Source organism: Brienomyrus brachyistius, chromosome 15 (genome assembly GCF_023856365.1).
Source record: "Brienomyrus brachyistius isolate T26 chromosome 15, BBRACH_0.4, whole genome shotgun sequence".
Classification (NCBI taxonomy): Eukaryota; Metazoa; Chordata; class Actinopteri; order Osteoglossiformes; family Mormyridae; genus Brienomyrus; species Brienomyrus brachyistius.
Genome location: NC_064547.1, coordinates 13,303,318 through 13,320,572, shown reverse-complemented (window position 1 = coordinate 13,320,572; position 17,255 = coordinate 13,303,318). Strand labels below are relative to the sequence as shown.

Sequence of the window (17,255 nt, the reverse complement as noted above, 5' to 3'; positions counted from 1 at the left end):
ATGTGATCTGTCTAGTGATGAGTTAAAAGTCAACTGATTTTATTATAGAATAATTCTGTTAACATTCACACACTTATCTGATATTTCTTTTATCCAAAGTGACTAATAGAAGAGGGAAGGGTAGCAATTTGTGTATACTTCCAGGGACTCAAACCCACAACCTTTGTGTCATTAGCACAAGGATCTACCTGTTAAGCAACAAGCGCTGCTATTTGCTCAATTACCTGATGGGGATTCAGGATGAGATGGGTCGTCAGAGCTTCCCTCCATGGCTCTCCACCATTGGCTGTGACCAACAGCTGTCTGATTCCCTTCGGAAAAGGGCAGGGGGGAGGAAGAAGAATGGGGGAGGACAGCTGTGCTGGGAGGAGCAGGGACTGTGGGGTCTCCCATGCTGTCTGAGGAGGTGATGCTGATTGGGTGGATCTGAGACTCCGTGAGATTTTTTGCCAAATATGTGGCATCAGGAGTGTTTGAAACCAATGGGGTGGATGGTGAGGTAAGCAGAGCAGAAGGAAGTGGAGTGTGAGAAGCCGTTGTGAGACCGGAACCTTCAGGTAACATCAAGGGGGATGCAGTCCCACCTTTAGTCAAGCTGGAGAGCTCACTGATATCCACAGCACTGCAGAAAGGAACTAAGGAAAACCAAGATCTCAGTAAGGTACATGACCGCCATAAGCATTGCAGCTGTCCTTCTGTTGACTGCTTTACATGCTTACCTTCAACAACGACTTTACTGGAAGGATTTACCAGGTAAAGTTTCCAAGTGTAGGAGATGTCCCGGGGAGACATGCCGCAGTTTTCACACTGAGCTTTGATGGAGAACGGCTCATTCCAATTCACTAAGCTGCCCTGGCAATGGTCACAGTACACGTGTACTCTCCTGTGGAAGACACAAGTCTCAGCTTAAATACACTTAAAACACTAAAACTCCAAGCAACCAAAAACAAATATGGTATCAATACTCAGACCACAGACGTGAAACAAGCAGAAAGTATGCCAGCTCCCACCGTCTTAGATTAGCCGTGACAGTAACAAACAGCTCTGAAGTGGACGACATCTCTCCACTCCACACTGTGAGGGTGAATTTGAACTGGTCGAAACTAGACTTCAGAAGATTAGTTGGGAATGTGACCACAGGACCAGACAGAGGAACATATTCTTCAAAGCAGGGGCTCGCGATGGTAGTGGCTGGCTTACAGTCCCACTGGTAGCTGCAGAAGAAGTTGGAATACACAAAACCTTTAACTTCATAACGTTGCCAGTTCAGCAAGTTTAACCCAAAACTTAAGTTTGTCATCTGCCGTTGCCCTCAAGGTCCACATACACTCTCAAAAAAGAGGGCAAAAATTTGTACCTTTGCTTGTCACTGGGGCTGTACCCTCAAGGGTCTGCCAATTGCACCCTTATCTTTAGGTAATTGTACATTTTAAGGTACATAAATGGACTCTGTAGAACATTTCTGTACCATTGATAGTGTTTGTATTAATACTGTATTAATGCTTATTGTATTAATGCTGTTTGTACCTTCGGGATGTTCCATACAGTAGTCCATTTCTGTACCTTAAAAGGTTCAATTACACGGGTATATCCTCAGTGACAAGCAAAGGTACAAATTTTTGAGAGTGTATGTCAGACCACCCAAAACCTACAATGGTGTAATATGTTCATAGGCTTTAAGCATTTTCCTTACCTGAGGGTGTTCAGTGGGTAATCAGGGTCATGTGATCTGCGTCCGCTCAAGGTCAGAATTGTACCATTATGGTTGCTGAGGAAGATGTTTGTACCTCCCTCGATTATGCTAATAGGAGGGCTGCGTATCACCTCAACGTAGACGCTGTAGTTGCTGTAAACGACACTGCCAACAATTTGGACCTGCATGGCACAAGAAAAACAAAACTTAGTGCCCTGACAGTGAAACAGAGAAGAGGGATTGCCGATTTCACATTTCGTTATATTACTACTGGGCTGGACCACTGCTGAATTCCGTTACATTTGCACTATTACGATAATTACACTAGTAGTTAAAAGAAACTTTAATCCCTTACGTTCAAAGGAAAATACAAAATTGGGCAGACTATATTAAAAGATATGCCAGCTGGACATGAACTCAAGCTATGTTCATTTCTCAGTACATTCTTACTTTGCTTATGGCTTTATAAAGGCCATAATTCAGGAAATGGCCAGGCAGCTCAATGCCCTGCCGGTGGATCTCGATTGGATGAAGGTCCACAGGCAGCCCGCCGGATTGGTACAAAGCCCAGCTGTACAGGAGGCCCTGTGAGATATCGCAAGCTATATCTGACTCATAGGTCACTCCAAGTTTAGTGGTCTGGTGCCGCTGGACCTGCACAAGGGGTTGAAGAAGGAACTTAAACAAATGTGACAAGCTGAAGCTCACAGAGCCAACTGCCCTGGACCTCAAGTATAGCACCTCAAAACTCAGCAGCAGCTCTGTTCATGCCTTGGTACCATGTGTTCTGCGTGTGCTAAAGAGGCTAGTGATACCTGAATTTTAAGGGGACCCATGTTTTTTACTGGAGGAGGCTGGCAGGGCTGACGGACCACAAATATCTGCTGCGTCAAGGAGGCAGAGCTGACCAGATTTGACATCTTCACTTCCACTGTGAATTCACCCGTTCTATAGTTAAACAAAATAAAAAGGAACTTTACTTGTCATTTTTACAAGTACAGGTACATCCGAATGTGTTCTTTTACATATCGTGTATTTCTCTCCTTTTTAAAGGCATACACATATATATAGAGGTGATGGCTAAGTCTGGGGTCTGAATGCAGGATCAGTTGTCCATCCAACACTGCATTTTTTGACTTAAAGATCTCGCTGAAGGGCACAGCAGGGACATGGCTACTCTGTCAAGCATGGGATGCCAGTCAAAAACCTTCTGATCGCAAGCACAGAAGTCTAACCTGCTGAGCCATTTGCCGTTATTGAGCCCCGAAAGTCTTTGTTAAAAGGTAACATTATGTGCAGAAAGGAGCAGATAGCAAACCCTACCTGTGGAAAACATGCTGCTCGGTGCTGTTTCCAACTTTGTAAGTACCATCTCCGAAGGTCCAGTCATAGCTGACGTTTGTTCCTCCACTGATCCTGCAGTCAAAGTTCACGCTGGTGTTCACAAGAACCGAGGTGCTGAACAACAGCCGGTTGGGACGGATCTTTCTCTGGATTATTATGGGATAGGTGCCAGAGGTGACGGAGTTCTGTCCATTCGATGCAGTGACAGTGACATTGTATCTGGAGGGTCAAAGTTCATATCATTACTATTCATTAAAAAAGAACACAGTAGGCAGATAAGTACTGCTTTAAAACTTTTAGAACTATATTCATCAGCTTGGACCTCCAATCTTTATTTTCCAATGATCTTCCACTTCTTTTAGAGAAGCACGTTGGCCAGTTTGCAAACATATAACAAATGTAAAAGATTCATTCAAAACAACAGATTTTGAATTAAAACTAAATACATTATATCGAGCCAAAGCGGGGTTGAGCAGTTTCTCACTCCACTGAGGCCACACCTTTCTGGGAAGCGGTATCTCTTGGTGACAGTTCTGTAGGTCATTCTCACAGTTGACCTGTCCCCAAAATGCCACAAAAACTCCAGTGGGCCGGTATCCTTGGTCACGGCCAGAAAGGTGATCTCTGCTTCAGTGGAATATGCTTGTTTCTCGGTGTAGATCCTGACAGCTAAAACACGAGCAGAACGGGGAGGCAGGTAAAGGAATGCATGCAGGACAGTTTTGGCATGAGCAGTGAAATGGAGAGATGTGACAGAGTGTGGCCCGGTACGTACGCTGCATCTGGTCGAGCACAGCGACGCTGGTGCTGGCGTTCATACTTCCCACTCGGTTCAGAGCAAACACAATGACATTGTAAACACCCACTGCTGGAAACTGGTGTGAGACGACCGGCCCTTGATACACAAGCAAAGCCATTTTCACCATCGGATCACATGATCAAGCCAAAAGGCTTCAGTACAGCATTTACCATCTGTAACTTACCTTTGTCCACATATGTAGTCTGATCACCCATATTCCAAACGTATCTCACATTTGTGCCAGCCGCTAGACGCGCATTAAACAAAGCCGCTTCATTCCTGTAGACCACGGTGGAGTTTGTAATAAGCTGCAGGTTTTCCGGCATCTTCTCCACGTGGAACGGTAGCACACTGGTGGCGTTGTAGAACTCGTTGGAGGCAGTTATTGTAATAAAGAAGGTGCCTTCTATAAAAGACAAGAAATATCATGTATTTGGCACAAACTGCACTGCTATGATCCAGCATGGACTTCGCCAACCTGATGTTATGATGGTTTTATTTACAGAACACAAATTTACATAATGTGTCAATATGTATAAATGTACTATCCTTGTGCTTATCAACCTTTTTTACAGTGTGAGCTACCTGTATGAGGAAAATAATATGGGGGGGGGGGGGGGGGGGTTACAGAGTCACAATGGTATTTTTTAATGAATGAGGGGTGGCCTTTATAGTTTTTTGCAGATTGAGGCTGGGGGGGGATGAGGTCCTCATAGCAGAAGGTGTTGCAATTGACTGCGAATGTCTATGCTATAGATGTCTGTCAGAATTACTCTGCATACAACATTTGTAGATTCCTCAGGAATTAACATCTCTAGAGGTCCATCTGTCTTAAGGGAAAGCTACAAATGTACCTAAAAATAGATCACGTGGAAGGTATTGAAATACTGAATTAAAGTGTAGACCTTGTTTGAATCTTTAGACCAGGCAAAGTTCTTACCTCTGGTAAACCGGTGGTGGCCAGTGGCTACAGAGCCTAGCTGGAGTCTTCTGGCCCGTCCCTGAACCCACATCGGTGAAGAGCCGTCTCCAAAACCAAAGGTGAAGTTGGCATCCTCAGCAGATGTACAAGCTTTGAAAGGGAGGGCTTGCGTGGCATAGGAGCCGTCAGGTCGAGGGTGCAGCGTGACGTGGTCTGTGCCGAGGGGGGGCTGGGAAAGGACTGCACCGATTGGACCTCGCACCTTAATTGACAGGTCCCTGAGCATTGAGCTGTCATTTGTTGGATTGGAGATCAGCACCGAAACATTGTGAGTCCCAGGAATTCGGGTCCGGTACATCAGAGAGCTGTGGGTCGTGTTTCTGTGAACGAAAGTGAGAGAAAGGAAAAAGACCAAGGCTGTCAGGCACTGAGGTGAATTGCTGTCTCTCAGTTACTCAACGTGAATGTCTTTGGACAAGTGGGGACCTGGGTAAGCCTGCAGGAAAGGCACAGGCACGAGACAAGCAAACTACAGAAGGAGGAGGGGGAGGAGGTGTGCGTGCAACTGGTACACAAGTACACATTCATTGTATAAAGGGATATGTGCCGCAATTTCTTGTAATAGCAGCGCAAATTATTACTTATTTTATGTGCATTAACGCAGTTATGATAAGAAACTACCATGCAAGCAAGGATAACTGCCATTACATTGAAGTATCTTACCTATCTTCGTGGAGGTATCTGCTATGGTCTGGGAGAAGGATTTGCCACTGGAAGAGCACTAGCCTGCCCATCTGCACCGAGGCAGAGGCGTTGATGAAGTCAGACAGACGGATCACAGCAGGCGAGGTCAAGACCAGCTGGACGCCCCCCGTGGGTTCTCCCACAGCTGCCCCCGCTGTCTCCATGACAACGGCGAGAGCACTGGACACAGTGGCAGAAAGGCCAAACACGCCCACACTTTCATACATGTGGGAGAAGAAGAAGACGGAGGAACAGGGCCGGCCTTGGGAGCAGTCTGTCTGGGGCGGGTGCAAGCGCGAGGAGGTCTGAAGCTTCGTCCCATCTCCAAAATCCAGCGCGAGGTCACAGTCATGCTGCGGTGCCACCTTCAACGTCACATGGCTGAGCTGGCCCAGGACGGCTGGGGTGACACTCAGGAACACACTCATAATAGGGTACATGACATGCGTGGAGATGTTTGCTGTCAGTCCACTAATCTCATTGGTCACAGACACCTCAACCCTGAGCTGAGCGGGCTCACTCAGCACTGTAGTTAACTGGAACAGAATAAAGAGGAGAGTGGGTTCGCACACCAGACCATCATATATAAATAAAATTTAATTGAATTTGACTTCCTCATTCTTGGAAGTTACTGAGTTTTAGTTTGAGATGTTTCTTTGAGGTGTGTACAAAACTTTGATTTCAAAATAAGCTCATGCCATCTTGTTACACTTGATACTGAATAAATTAAAATACAGACCTGATCCGTTCCAAAGAGGTAGACGTTCTTCTTCCCACCGGTGGCTCTCCACCTGTACAGGCAGCTTGACCCTTGAGACACCTTTGCAATCCAGGTAATTAGAGAGTCGTTCGATGGGCTGCAGTTTAACAGCAGGGTTAGTAAATGTCCATCCATCCATCCATCTTCTAGCTGCTTATCAAGTTCAGAAGGGACATTTATAGGGGGGCCAGTGCCCCCATGACAACATGGATGCCCCCCTTGTGCCCCCCCCCCCAAATACGTATGCTACTAGGGTCTGAAATAAATGTATTATTATTACTATTATTATCATTTACATTTATATATGTGGTCTAAAAACTCTTCAAAATTGTCTTTTGCTTCTTAATGCTGGCAATCTTGTGTAAGTCACACTCAGAGGACATTAAAGTGAAATGCATCTGGCCCCCCTTACAGAACAACTGGCCCCAGTCTGCCCCCCCCCCCCACTTGAAATGATCTAGAACCACCACTGAGTACCGGGCTAAGGGCTAGAGGCCATCCCATTCATGACAGGATGCAGGGTAAGGGGACACTCTGTATGAGGACAGAAATAAATGGCCTCAAGGAGAACTGTTCCTACAGGATGATGACCAATCAGATTACATGTTTTTGGAGAGCACTGTTCAGCTTAATAAATTGCTGCACAAACCTGACAGGCAAGGTAAAGGTGTCTGGACCCACTAGATCAAGATCTTTCACAGGCTCCTGAACATCTATAAGTGAAGCCAGTATTTCACGGCTGTCTGCAGTCACTCGGATGTGATAGATGCCAGCCGGTTCATATCGATGGCTGAACCTGAAACGCACGTCACACCCATGAAGTCAGAAAGAGAAAATTTGCAGTGGCGACACATCCAGCGACAAATCCAAGGAAGACGGCATAAAGCAGCAAGATTTCTGGTTTTTAGAGAAGTGCTGCTTAAAAATGGCATTTCCCCCAGTGGGCCTGATCTAAACTTCTGTAATACACACTCAAAACCCACCTTCTGCAGGAAAATAATGGAACCATAAAATAAGTACAAAGAAGTGGGCCTCGGTCACAGAGTTCTTTATTAACTCTGCCAGCATTTACATGGTATCTTCAAAAGACACCCTCAGATCTCCCCTCCAACCTTCAGGAGACAGCTAAATCAACAACGGCATTATATATACATATGTAAGCAGAAGGTTAAGTTGGGCCTTTATCACCCAGTGGGTGTCTCTTTCATCTGAACCTGGGAGTGTCATCTACAATATCCAAGGTAGCTTTGTTCATATGGTGCATGGGTCACCGGTTACATACTCAAAATTAATTTCCAGGATAGTTTTGTCGCCATCTCCAAAGTCCACGTGCAGCCGGACACCAGGAGGAACATTCTGGAAAAAAATCACAAACTTACCATTTTAAATTCATGCCAACTGTTTTGTCAACCGTTATTAAAATTCTGGATACTGCAATATGTTTTACAATACACCTGAACAGCAACAGAGAAAATACAGAATGTGCATTTTCAACATATGACAAAAATTCACAACAAAAAAATGAAAAATTGTAACAGTGATGGAGACTAATGAGTCGCGACGAACAACCGTTTCTACCTTGATTGAAAATTGAACTGGCATCCCTACAACTGCAATTGCAAGATGAGCCAGAGAGGGGGCAGCACTGTGCACCATCATATTCAATAGCACTCCAGCAGATAAAGAGGAAGCACGGTCTGTCACAGTCACGTTGACCAAGTGAGGACCAGGCTTGTCACAACTCAGTGACACAACTGGACTGCCAGTATGAACCGTGTGGCCTTGTGGAAACAGCCAGGTGTAGCGGTAATTTGTACATGATGAGATATTACCTGCAACAGAGTAGAAACTTCCTTTGAGCATAACTGCATTGAAGAGCACCACAGCATACATGACAGATTCAATGTTTTCAACATGTAGGCAGTTGAAAGCTGCAGTTTCCCCAGATTTTTAAAATATATATCAATCATTTCCTTGAATGGCCTTCAGACAGCAGAAGAGTAGGTGGGGGGTGGAAAGGCACCTACCTTGTGCCCATCACAGCTCCTCCCCCCATCCAACAGGCAAATTTGCCCCTTTTGATAAGAGAATATCACACAAGCCTTGCCCCCTGGCCTGGATCAACACATTCTACCAACCTTAAATTTAGGATTCCATTTAAGAAATTTCCAGAGGTAGATAGTTCAGGTGAAGAAAGTAAAAATCCGGACCAAGGTTTGGTTTCAACCAACTAGTTGAGTATAAAGAGTCACAGTCACAGAGTGCTCAACGGCCTGGTTGAAACAAAATCTTGGTCTGGATTTTTACTTTCTGCACCTGAACGATCAACTTCTGGAAGTTACTTATTACAATGCAATGCTGCAGATTTGCATGTAACTTACCATTAATCTTAGCAAACAAAATGACAGACTTTCCAACCACTGGAGTCTGTGTCCATTCTATTGTAACTGTATGCAGTCTTGGTATTACCAGCACAAAAACCGTTGTGTTTTTGTAGGAAACAAGATTGCTGGCTTCGACTGTAATCCGAGCAGGTCCTGTCTGTTCAAGATACAAGGCCACTACCACCTCTGCTCCGACCACACATCTGTTACTCTTGTAGACAAGGGTGTTGTTGGCAAATACAGTAACAGTCATGTTGGTTCCTCCCATGACAGTGAATGATACTGCAGTTCCCTGCTGCACTGTAGTGATTCTAGGTGCATACAGAGCAATGTCTCCAACTGGATCTTGAACAATAAACACCACGTGCTCACTATGAACTTGGCTGACATGGTTCTCTGCTGTCACGGTCACTGTGTACACACCCACTTGGTGGAACACATGGGTGACTATCTCTGAGCTTTTTGAGAGGCTTGAGTTTGCGCCAAACTTCCAGAGGTAAGTAATGTTCGTTCCAGCTGACACAGAGGCTTTTGCCAAAATGGTGGAGCCAGTCTCCACATATTGTGGGCTGAGGGGGAGAAGGATCAGCTCAGAAATTACATCTTGGACCAGCAACGGCATCTTGAAAGAGCCAGTGCTTATTGGGTTGAAGACCTTGATGCTCAAAATGTATCGACCAGCATCTAGCAGGGAGAAGACGAGGAACCAGTCCACAGTGGTCTGATTTAGAAGAGTAGTGTTGCCCCTGGACACAGTCCACTGCACAGCAGATCCAGTGCGGTCAACTTGGCTGGTGACCCTAAATGTGGTGCTCACCTTGGAAGCAATTACAAAGGGCCAACATGGAGCTGGTCCCAGGTTTGCGATGGGTTCATATACCTCTACAGGGCGAGGTAGAGTTGCATGCTGCCCAGCAAAGGGGGAGAGGACAGAAACAGATACAGGAAAGAGCCCCACTGTCCTGTAGCCATACTGCAGATGGACATGCAGCTGACAGCTAGATGGGTCATAGGTGTGGAGCAGCTGTAGCTCGCTGGAGATGCTCATGGAGGAGGAGCTCACGTCCAACGGGTGACAGTGGGTGACACCAGGCTCAAATGTCACATTGAGTGAGAGGTCCTGTTGCATGGTGGTAAGAAGCTGCAGCTCCAGGGACACATTCTGAGTGATGGCCAGTGAGTACCTACTCAGGTTTCCCAGTACCAGGTTGGACAGAAAACGGCGGACAACAACCTACGCAGGGTGAGACATCAATGTCAACCATGCTGATGTTAATTAGTGCGAATGAAATAGTGTGGCACAGATTATAGAATCCAAGGACTCGAAGGTATCTGCATCCTTACGACTAGAATTATTTTCTATTGCTTTAATGGGTTTTATATGAAACGACAAGTGACGGATGGTGGGTGGAATGCTATAACACAGTAATATGAACTGCATATTTAACTGTCAGTTTTTAATATGCATACTCACAATGCGAGTTATTTTCAGAGCCCAGCTATAGATGTTAGAGACATTCACAGAAACTGTGTGAATCCCTTCATTTCCAAATGTGTGCCTCTGTGGGACGTGACAAAAACAAAATGGGTTGGCAGAGTGTCGATTGCAGATATCGAGAATTCGCAGTATGTCGGCTCTACTTTCTTACCATGGTGCTGCTCCGGCAGTCAGACTGAGGGACGTAATCAGGCCCTGCTGGCAAGAAAAGCCCATCATCACTGAAGTGCCACAGGAAGTCCAGACAATCCCCCATGGCTACAAAGGCTCTGAATGTGGAGGTGTCTCCCAGGAAGACTCTCCCCAAGACCTGGGTCTCCTGGACTGGAAAGGGGACACAGGAAGGTATGGCCTTGGGCTCCTGCAACAGCTCCACCTCCAGTGCTTCTAGTCTGGGTGGGAAGGCAGTAATAAGTATGCTGGCGATGTCCATGGATATTTCATTATGGGCCTTGACCTCTGGAGGACAGAATGCCATTGAGATTAAGCATTACTCCATATAGGGGTTGAAAACATTCAAGTTCTCCATGTGTTTTCATTGTCATTCAATATTTGCATCTCTGGGAGCAATCCACCTTTGTTTTATACTCATAACATTGTTTATGACAACGTACCTATGTGATACATTCCAGCCTCATTAAATGTCCACTCAGGAACAAGTCTGAAGAACCCACTGTCGTGGACTGAGGTAATATACAAGCTCTGTTCACCAGGGGTCCAGCTGACCACAATGTCAACTGAACTGAAGTTCTCGCCCTTGATGGTCTCTAATCCTATGGGCACCATGGAAGCAAGGAAACGCACACAGTTTAATTTTTAAAAGCACTGAGTATGATGAAATCTTTGAAGAACATATGGTTATCTTCACCTGTGGGCTGCCTCAAGGGAGCAGCTAAATGGCCAGAGATCTGCATCAGGAATGGCTTCCCAGCCTGCACTCTCTCCTCCAGAATGGACAAGCTGATATTGTAGATGTATGGGCCCTGCGTCCTGTACACTGCTAGTCTGGCCAAATCCACCCCAAGGGGCAGACACTGGGCTCGAGAGCAGCTTGCATTGGAAGAGAGAAGTGTTTTACACTGTTTATTCCTTGCTTAACGCAGCAAAAATTAATCTGTTCAATGTGATGAAAAATTGGATGGCTGACAAAAATATGTGCCGTTGTGCTTTAGAGAATTCATTTACATATATTTAGCAGACGCTTTATCCAAAGTGATGTATAAGTACATTGCGTGCAAAGTTTGGGGGTCAGTGAGCGGGGTCAGCCAGCACCCCTGGAGCAGTTGGGGTTAAGGACCTTGATCAAGGGCGCGACAGTGATGCAGCTAATTTGTGAGCCACAGCATTTGAACCCACAACGTTCAGGAAGCAAAAAATAATGCTTGCGTATACCCTTAAAATGATGTTGAATAACGACTTGTGAACATTTCAAGTTACGAACAGCCATTCGGAAAGTAACTCATTGGTAAGTAGAGGAGTGTCTGTAATGTGCATTCATACAAGATTCTGTAAAGATCAGACTTGGCTTTACAACTTTCAGTCTCTCCCTAGAAATAAAATTACTAAGAACTGAACTATGGGACTAATATACATATATAAAGATATATTTAAAATAAAAACTAATAAAACCACTCTGAGAACAAACAAAACTGGATTTCAGATGAAAATTTAAAAAAACTATATAAAAATTAAGACTAAATTAAAAACTCAGAACTAACACTGCTGAGCTGACACCGCCCACATTTTAAAAGGAAGGCAAAGATTACATGTTGGAAGACTTCGCTAAATTATCGGGAAATTATAGTGCATTTTAACATTTATATGCTAATTCGTACTTCATTTGCGGTATAGAGGTTGAAATGCACGGTGATTTCTTGTCATGTCGGTGCAAACGCACATAAAATACGTACGTATTTGCGCTGTTACGTTAATCGATTGCCGCAGGTATTGCTTTTAAAGGTGAATGCGTACTTGCGTGCCAGTTATGTCAATCCCTGGCTATAAAAAACATGGACCGTCTGGAGGTTCCCGGGGAGCGGTTTGGGAAACACTGCTATAAACAATGGAGCTGAAGCAGTACTGAAAGTCTCCTAGCGCTCCTACTAGTAGCTAACAAACTTCTCAAAAAACAAAGGAACTCACCTGTAGGGACGTAGCGGCACGGGTGTGACACGAGCCTCGTTCTGACGACCCCCCAGAGTGGGGGATGCTGAACTGGTGGGGCCACAGTGCAGGCTGTGGGGAGGACAAATAGCACCGCCTTGCCGTTAAGATGGGAAAACAGCACATGGCGCAGGTACAGCTGAAGTCACCCGACAGACTCACCAGGCCATGTGCGGCTGTCCCCGAGCTCGCTCACCCTCCAAGCTGGCCTTCCCAGAGTGCTCATGCTGCCCGTTCACGCTCAGGTCCCAGGGTAGGTCACTGCAGTAGCATGTGTCCCTGGATACCGCTGCTAACTGATACCTTAACGACGACACTCCAGGCATTATACACATAAGCATACTCTCGTACGAGCCTTCAATATTTCTAAGGATTCCCATCAGAAAAGCATTAGCTGCCTATAAAGAGATGCTACAACCCAGCATGATATAAACCCTCCTTACTTCTTCCCCAGGGTTCAAAATTGAAAGTAATTCCACTCTCTTAATTATGTCCAGCTCCAAAATCTGCATTAATGACATTGCTATGAAGTATCGGCATTCCTGCTATAACAAAACCAAATTTTCAAATCTTCAAATATTCAGCTTTGTTGTTTCTGGGGCCGCATTCAAAAAGTCACACCAGGGACCTGGAACCCCCCACCTACTGGCGTAGTGACTGTTTGTGGGCAACAGGGGTCCCCCCCAAAGCCCGTACACACATGTGGTTTGTGTGGTGGTACACAGCACCATTGTATGTACATACTGGGAAAAACACAATATTAATCTGTCCCATTAATCATCAGCATATATGTTAAACATCCAGTTAGTACATAGCTCAGCAGTTCCAGCATTATGGATGTGACATTTAGACTCATATTGGCAAAATGCCTGACAGTATGGACAAGCTTAGCATCAAAGAGTCAGTCTTTTCCTGTAACCTCTAGTGCTGAATAAAGACAAATCCTAAAAATTCACATATTAATTTGTACGTTAGAAATACACATTTTATTAGCATTATGTATATGACATAAAGCAAGCCTTTGCATGGAATTCTCCAGCTTCTGCATCATATTTAGTTCAGCACCAGTATGTATTCCAGTATGGGGCTTTAGTTTCCAGTGAGTCAGGTAATGGGGCTAATTTTATTGATTGCTGCCCCATATTCCTTTTTTTTCTCTTAGGCCTACATATTAATTGATGTCTTGTGCTCTCATTCAGGATATCTTCTCTCTGTGTGGATAAACAAAGCTGCTAACAGCCGTCCCTTTGTCTAACCCTGCAAAGGAGCGTGTTCTCAAATAAACTCCTTCTCCCTGCCAAGTTCTTTTCTGAGGCACAATACATCATCCTGGCACTATATGAAATTCACATATCATGGTTGTTTAGTCTAAGTGCATTGAAGGGCTTACGTTTCAGCATGTAAACCCATTCTTGCAGAGATGCAACTTCTTGAAGAAATAATTCCCTGTCCTTGTCAAAGCTCCACAGATTTGTATTTGAAAGCACGACATGTGTCAGGTTAAATGGCTTTTACAATTACTTTTTAAAACCATCTGAACCAGTTGCTGTTGCTATATCTAAGGCGGCACGATATCACATCGCGATACAATGATATGCGCATGCGTCATGTAATTGCGATGGGATATCGTGATGCTCTACTTCATACCAAATAGATTAAAGCATTGACTATATCCTGAAACCTATACTGGCAACAAGACCGTTTTACATTCTCTTGTATTTAATGAATTATTTATGCTGCTTAATAGAGGTATTCTAATAAAAGATTATGCATTAAAAAGTCTATTGTCCTCTCAAAGAGTAATGTATGCTATTATTATGTTCAATTAGGGCTAAATGCAATCCCAAAAACTACTGACATAAATTTGTATGTTATTTCAACAAAAATACACCATGGATGCATTTACCCTTCATCGAGACAGATGTGTGCACAAAACACAGGATCCGCTTCTCCAGAAGGCATTGGATAGAGAGAGACTGACAAACCAGGGGCGCTCCAGTTGTAACAGCCTAAGTACCACCGAAATCCTGCATAAGGAAAGAGTAAGTATTTCGTTTCGCTTATTAAATTGCTTTCTCTGACTTTCAAATGTTCTACTAAAAACAGGCCTATCTACATTTCGGCCCAGGTAACTAAAACATAGTATGCGTTGCAGCCTTCAGAGTCTTCATTAATACTCAAAATTAAAACACTAATTTTTATATTCATTTGACGGGAGGATTGTGTAAAGCTTTTGATCACTGATAAATTCATGATTTCATTAAGATTCGTCAAGTTCAGCAAGTATGCTGCGTATTTCTCAGCGCTTACAAACACTAACCTTATATCGGGACCGTATATGTTTTTTGCAGCCCAAACGTAATCATTTCAACGATGTCGCAGCTTATATAACCGAAGGGAATAAAGTATTTCAAAATCTTTCCTACTCACCGATCGAGTTGTTGCTCAGTATATGTGAAACAAATAAAATAAAAAAACAAAGCGGAGCCGTGTAAATGTGCAGGGAAATCATTTTAAAAACGTCCCCCTGCCCGTGAAAGACACAGATATAAGACTGCGCGGGGCCCCTGGCGCTCCTGAACGCAGGTGAGAAAGAGGCGTGCTTCGCATTATCAGCCAAACCGTGCAATTTACGTTTTTTCCCCGTTAAAACCATTTTCTTAATAATAAGAGGAATGTTATTTATTTCTTAGTGTTTTTTTAATAACTTGCATGTCATGACATAACATTACGATGCTTTGTTTATTTAGAAATATATATTAACTGAAACGCTGAATCCAGATTTGCCCTTGCCGCAATAGGCCTAAGCAAAACAAACTAATAAATAAATGCAAATTAATTTGATTATACATTTTTGAAATTTCTGTTTATGCACACTTGGTTTTGAGAAAAGGATCATGAATGTTAGACATGACACGCGCGATTTCTTATTTGAAAATCTTAAAACTATACTCTATATGTTTTCGCCATTCACATGTTTATGACCCGCTATATTCAAATAGCTTTTGTTCGCTTAGAATACAATAATAGAATTGGCGATTCTATTGGACCCTTAAACTGTTGTTTGATTGGTGTGAAGAATGACACAGTGAGGCGATAAGGGATGGAAGACACCATGACCATTACAGTAACAGCGAGAAAGAAAACCAATCGGGCAGTTTCTCGCCGTGGTTGTTTGTGCGATCTCAGTTAGTAAATGTCATACTGTAAAGATAAGAAAGCTTTATTGCCATTATACTGTAATGCCATTTCCTACATCTTTAAATTTAAAAATCAGGCAACCGTCTGCCGATAAATATACTCATCTCGTCCTGCCTGTAATATGAACAATTGCTCAGGGTCTTCACTAATAGATCATCACTGATTCATATTGCTGATTAAGCTTACTAACAGACCATCACTGATTCATATTACGCTTCTTTGTGTTTAGCAGAACAAGGAAAATGAGCTCTGCAAAAGTTCGTGTAAAATCTTCTCTTGCCCTGCAATGGGACCTGCTTTGTCTTCAGGATGCATTTCAGTAGTGCTCCTTGGAAGAATATTGATTTGCATCTTATATTCTTCCGTTCTCCTTTAGTTCCCCTACCAATCTCAGAAGCTCTTGCTATGCTTGCTGATTTCACAGTGGATGAGACTGTCATTCAGATTCAGATCCTCACCAAACAGTTCTTCCATTAATCAGGGACAGAACTAATTCATAAACTATTAAGTGACAAAATTAGTAGGTTGGAATAACTTAAAGTTAACTTGAGAGCTAAAACCAATCTCTACTATTGACAACCTGTATCTCACATTGACAAGCTGATGGAGTAGGATGGGCTAACTGGAGAATAGGCTCCTTTGAAGTCTATGGATATTTCCAGGCTACTCTCAAGAACAGTATCCTGCCTCCACCCCCCTCTTTTTTGTCATAAAAAGTAAGAATGCGAAAATTCTGGCTTTTTTTTCTTTAGAATCAGAAATGAACATCTCAAGTCCATAAGACTGACACCTGAAATTTTGAGTTGCATTTGGTCAGTTATTATGAATGACTGAAATCAATGCAGGAATCAAATCCAGGTCCTTTGAAGCCTATGGACAATTCCAGGCTACTCTGAAGAACAATGTCCTAAACCCCCCCTCCCCCCCCCAGGAAGCCCATTATTGGAATTGTTAAGAAAGCTTGAAGTTTTCAGAAAATAACAGGATTGATCCATGTCTGCTAATTACTGATTAGAGCTTCAGCAGACCAATTCAATGGGCACATTATTGCATATACTCCCCAAGTTATAAGGGTATTAAGAGGCCCATGCATTTTGTATTCTCTGTGGAAGGTGATAAAATTCACTCAAAGTAGATCCATTTGATTTGGTTCCTCCAGGCATGCGGAATAAATGGTGCATAAAATCAGCCACATGATATATTCATAACAAAGAGTTTCTAAAAATTATACTTTCAATTCATTGTGTATAGCATGCTTAATAAACATATAGCCTCCTTAGTATTTTATATCACCACTCCTCCACAAAAGAAATTATTTCTCAAACGTGCTTCCAGCTGATGTTGGAGATTTCATCTTATTCCATTGAACTTCATTATCTGGTTTCAGCTGGCACAAACTGGTTTACATGGATCACCATTATGCTTTTTAATTGTTTCTGAATATATAAACTGACCGTCTTTTTTATCAGTGGATGTACTCTAATGTCATTTGCAGTACAGTTGTACAAGCTTAATAGATTAAAAAGTCTCCTGCGATTGGCCTATGTTTGGCTAGAACCGTCATTGTACCGTTTGCGTCGGGGTTCTATGTCCTCCTTCAATACGCGGAGACAGTTCTAGGACAGCTTGCTATTAGTTTCATTGGGAAGTCAGTAATGGTGGAAAAAAAATGCGGTCGGTGTCCTCCTAATCTAATCCCCCGCCCCCAGCCTTCCCCTCTCGTTTCCTCCCTCTCTGTGTGAGAGAG

General features: G+C 43.6%; 1 protein-coding gene across 1 annotated transcript in view; it reads right to left on the bottom strand.

Moving 5' to 3' along the window:
* The window catches only part of LOC125709326 (polycystic kidney disease 1 like 1), a 31,291-nt gene extending 25,479 nt beyond the window's left edge, over window positions 1-5,812 (bottom strand). The window contains exons 1-12 of the mRNA XM_048977640.1: window positions 5,482-5,812; window positions 4,777-5,138; window positions 4,021-4,242; window positions 3,813-3,932; window positions 3,538-3,706; window positions 3,017-3,256; window positions 2,509-2,641; window positions 2,144-2,347; window positions 1,694-1,875; window positions 1,011-1,214; window positions 720-883; window positions 225-635 (exon numbers count right to left, since the gene is read on the bottom strand). Coding sequence (XP_048833597.1) covers window positions 225-635; window positions 720-883; window positions 1,011-1,214; window positions 1,694-1,875; window positions 2,144-2,347; window positions 2,509-2,641; window positions 3,017-3,256; window positions 3,538-3,706; window positions 3,813-3,932; window positions 4,021-4,242; window positions 4,777-5,138; window positions 5,482-5,729 — 2,659 coding nt within the window. The 5' untranslated portion in view covers window positions 5,730-5,812. The remainder of the gene's footprint in view (window positions 1-224; window positions 636-719; window positions 884-1,010; window positions 1,215-1,693; window positions 1,876-2,143; window positions 2,348-2,508; window positions 2,642-3,016; window positions 3,257-3,537; window positions 3,707-3,812; window positions 3,933-4,020; window positions 4,243-4,776; window positions 5,139-5,481) is intronic.
* Between the last annotated feature and the right edge of the window lie 11,443 nt (window positions 5,813-17,255).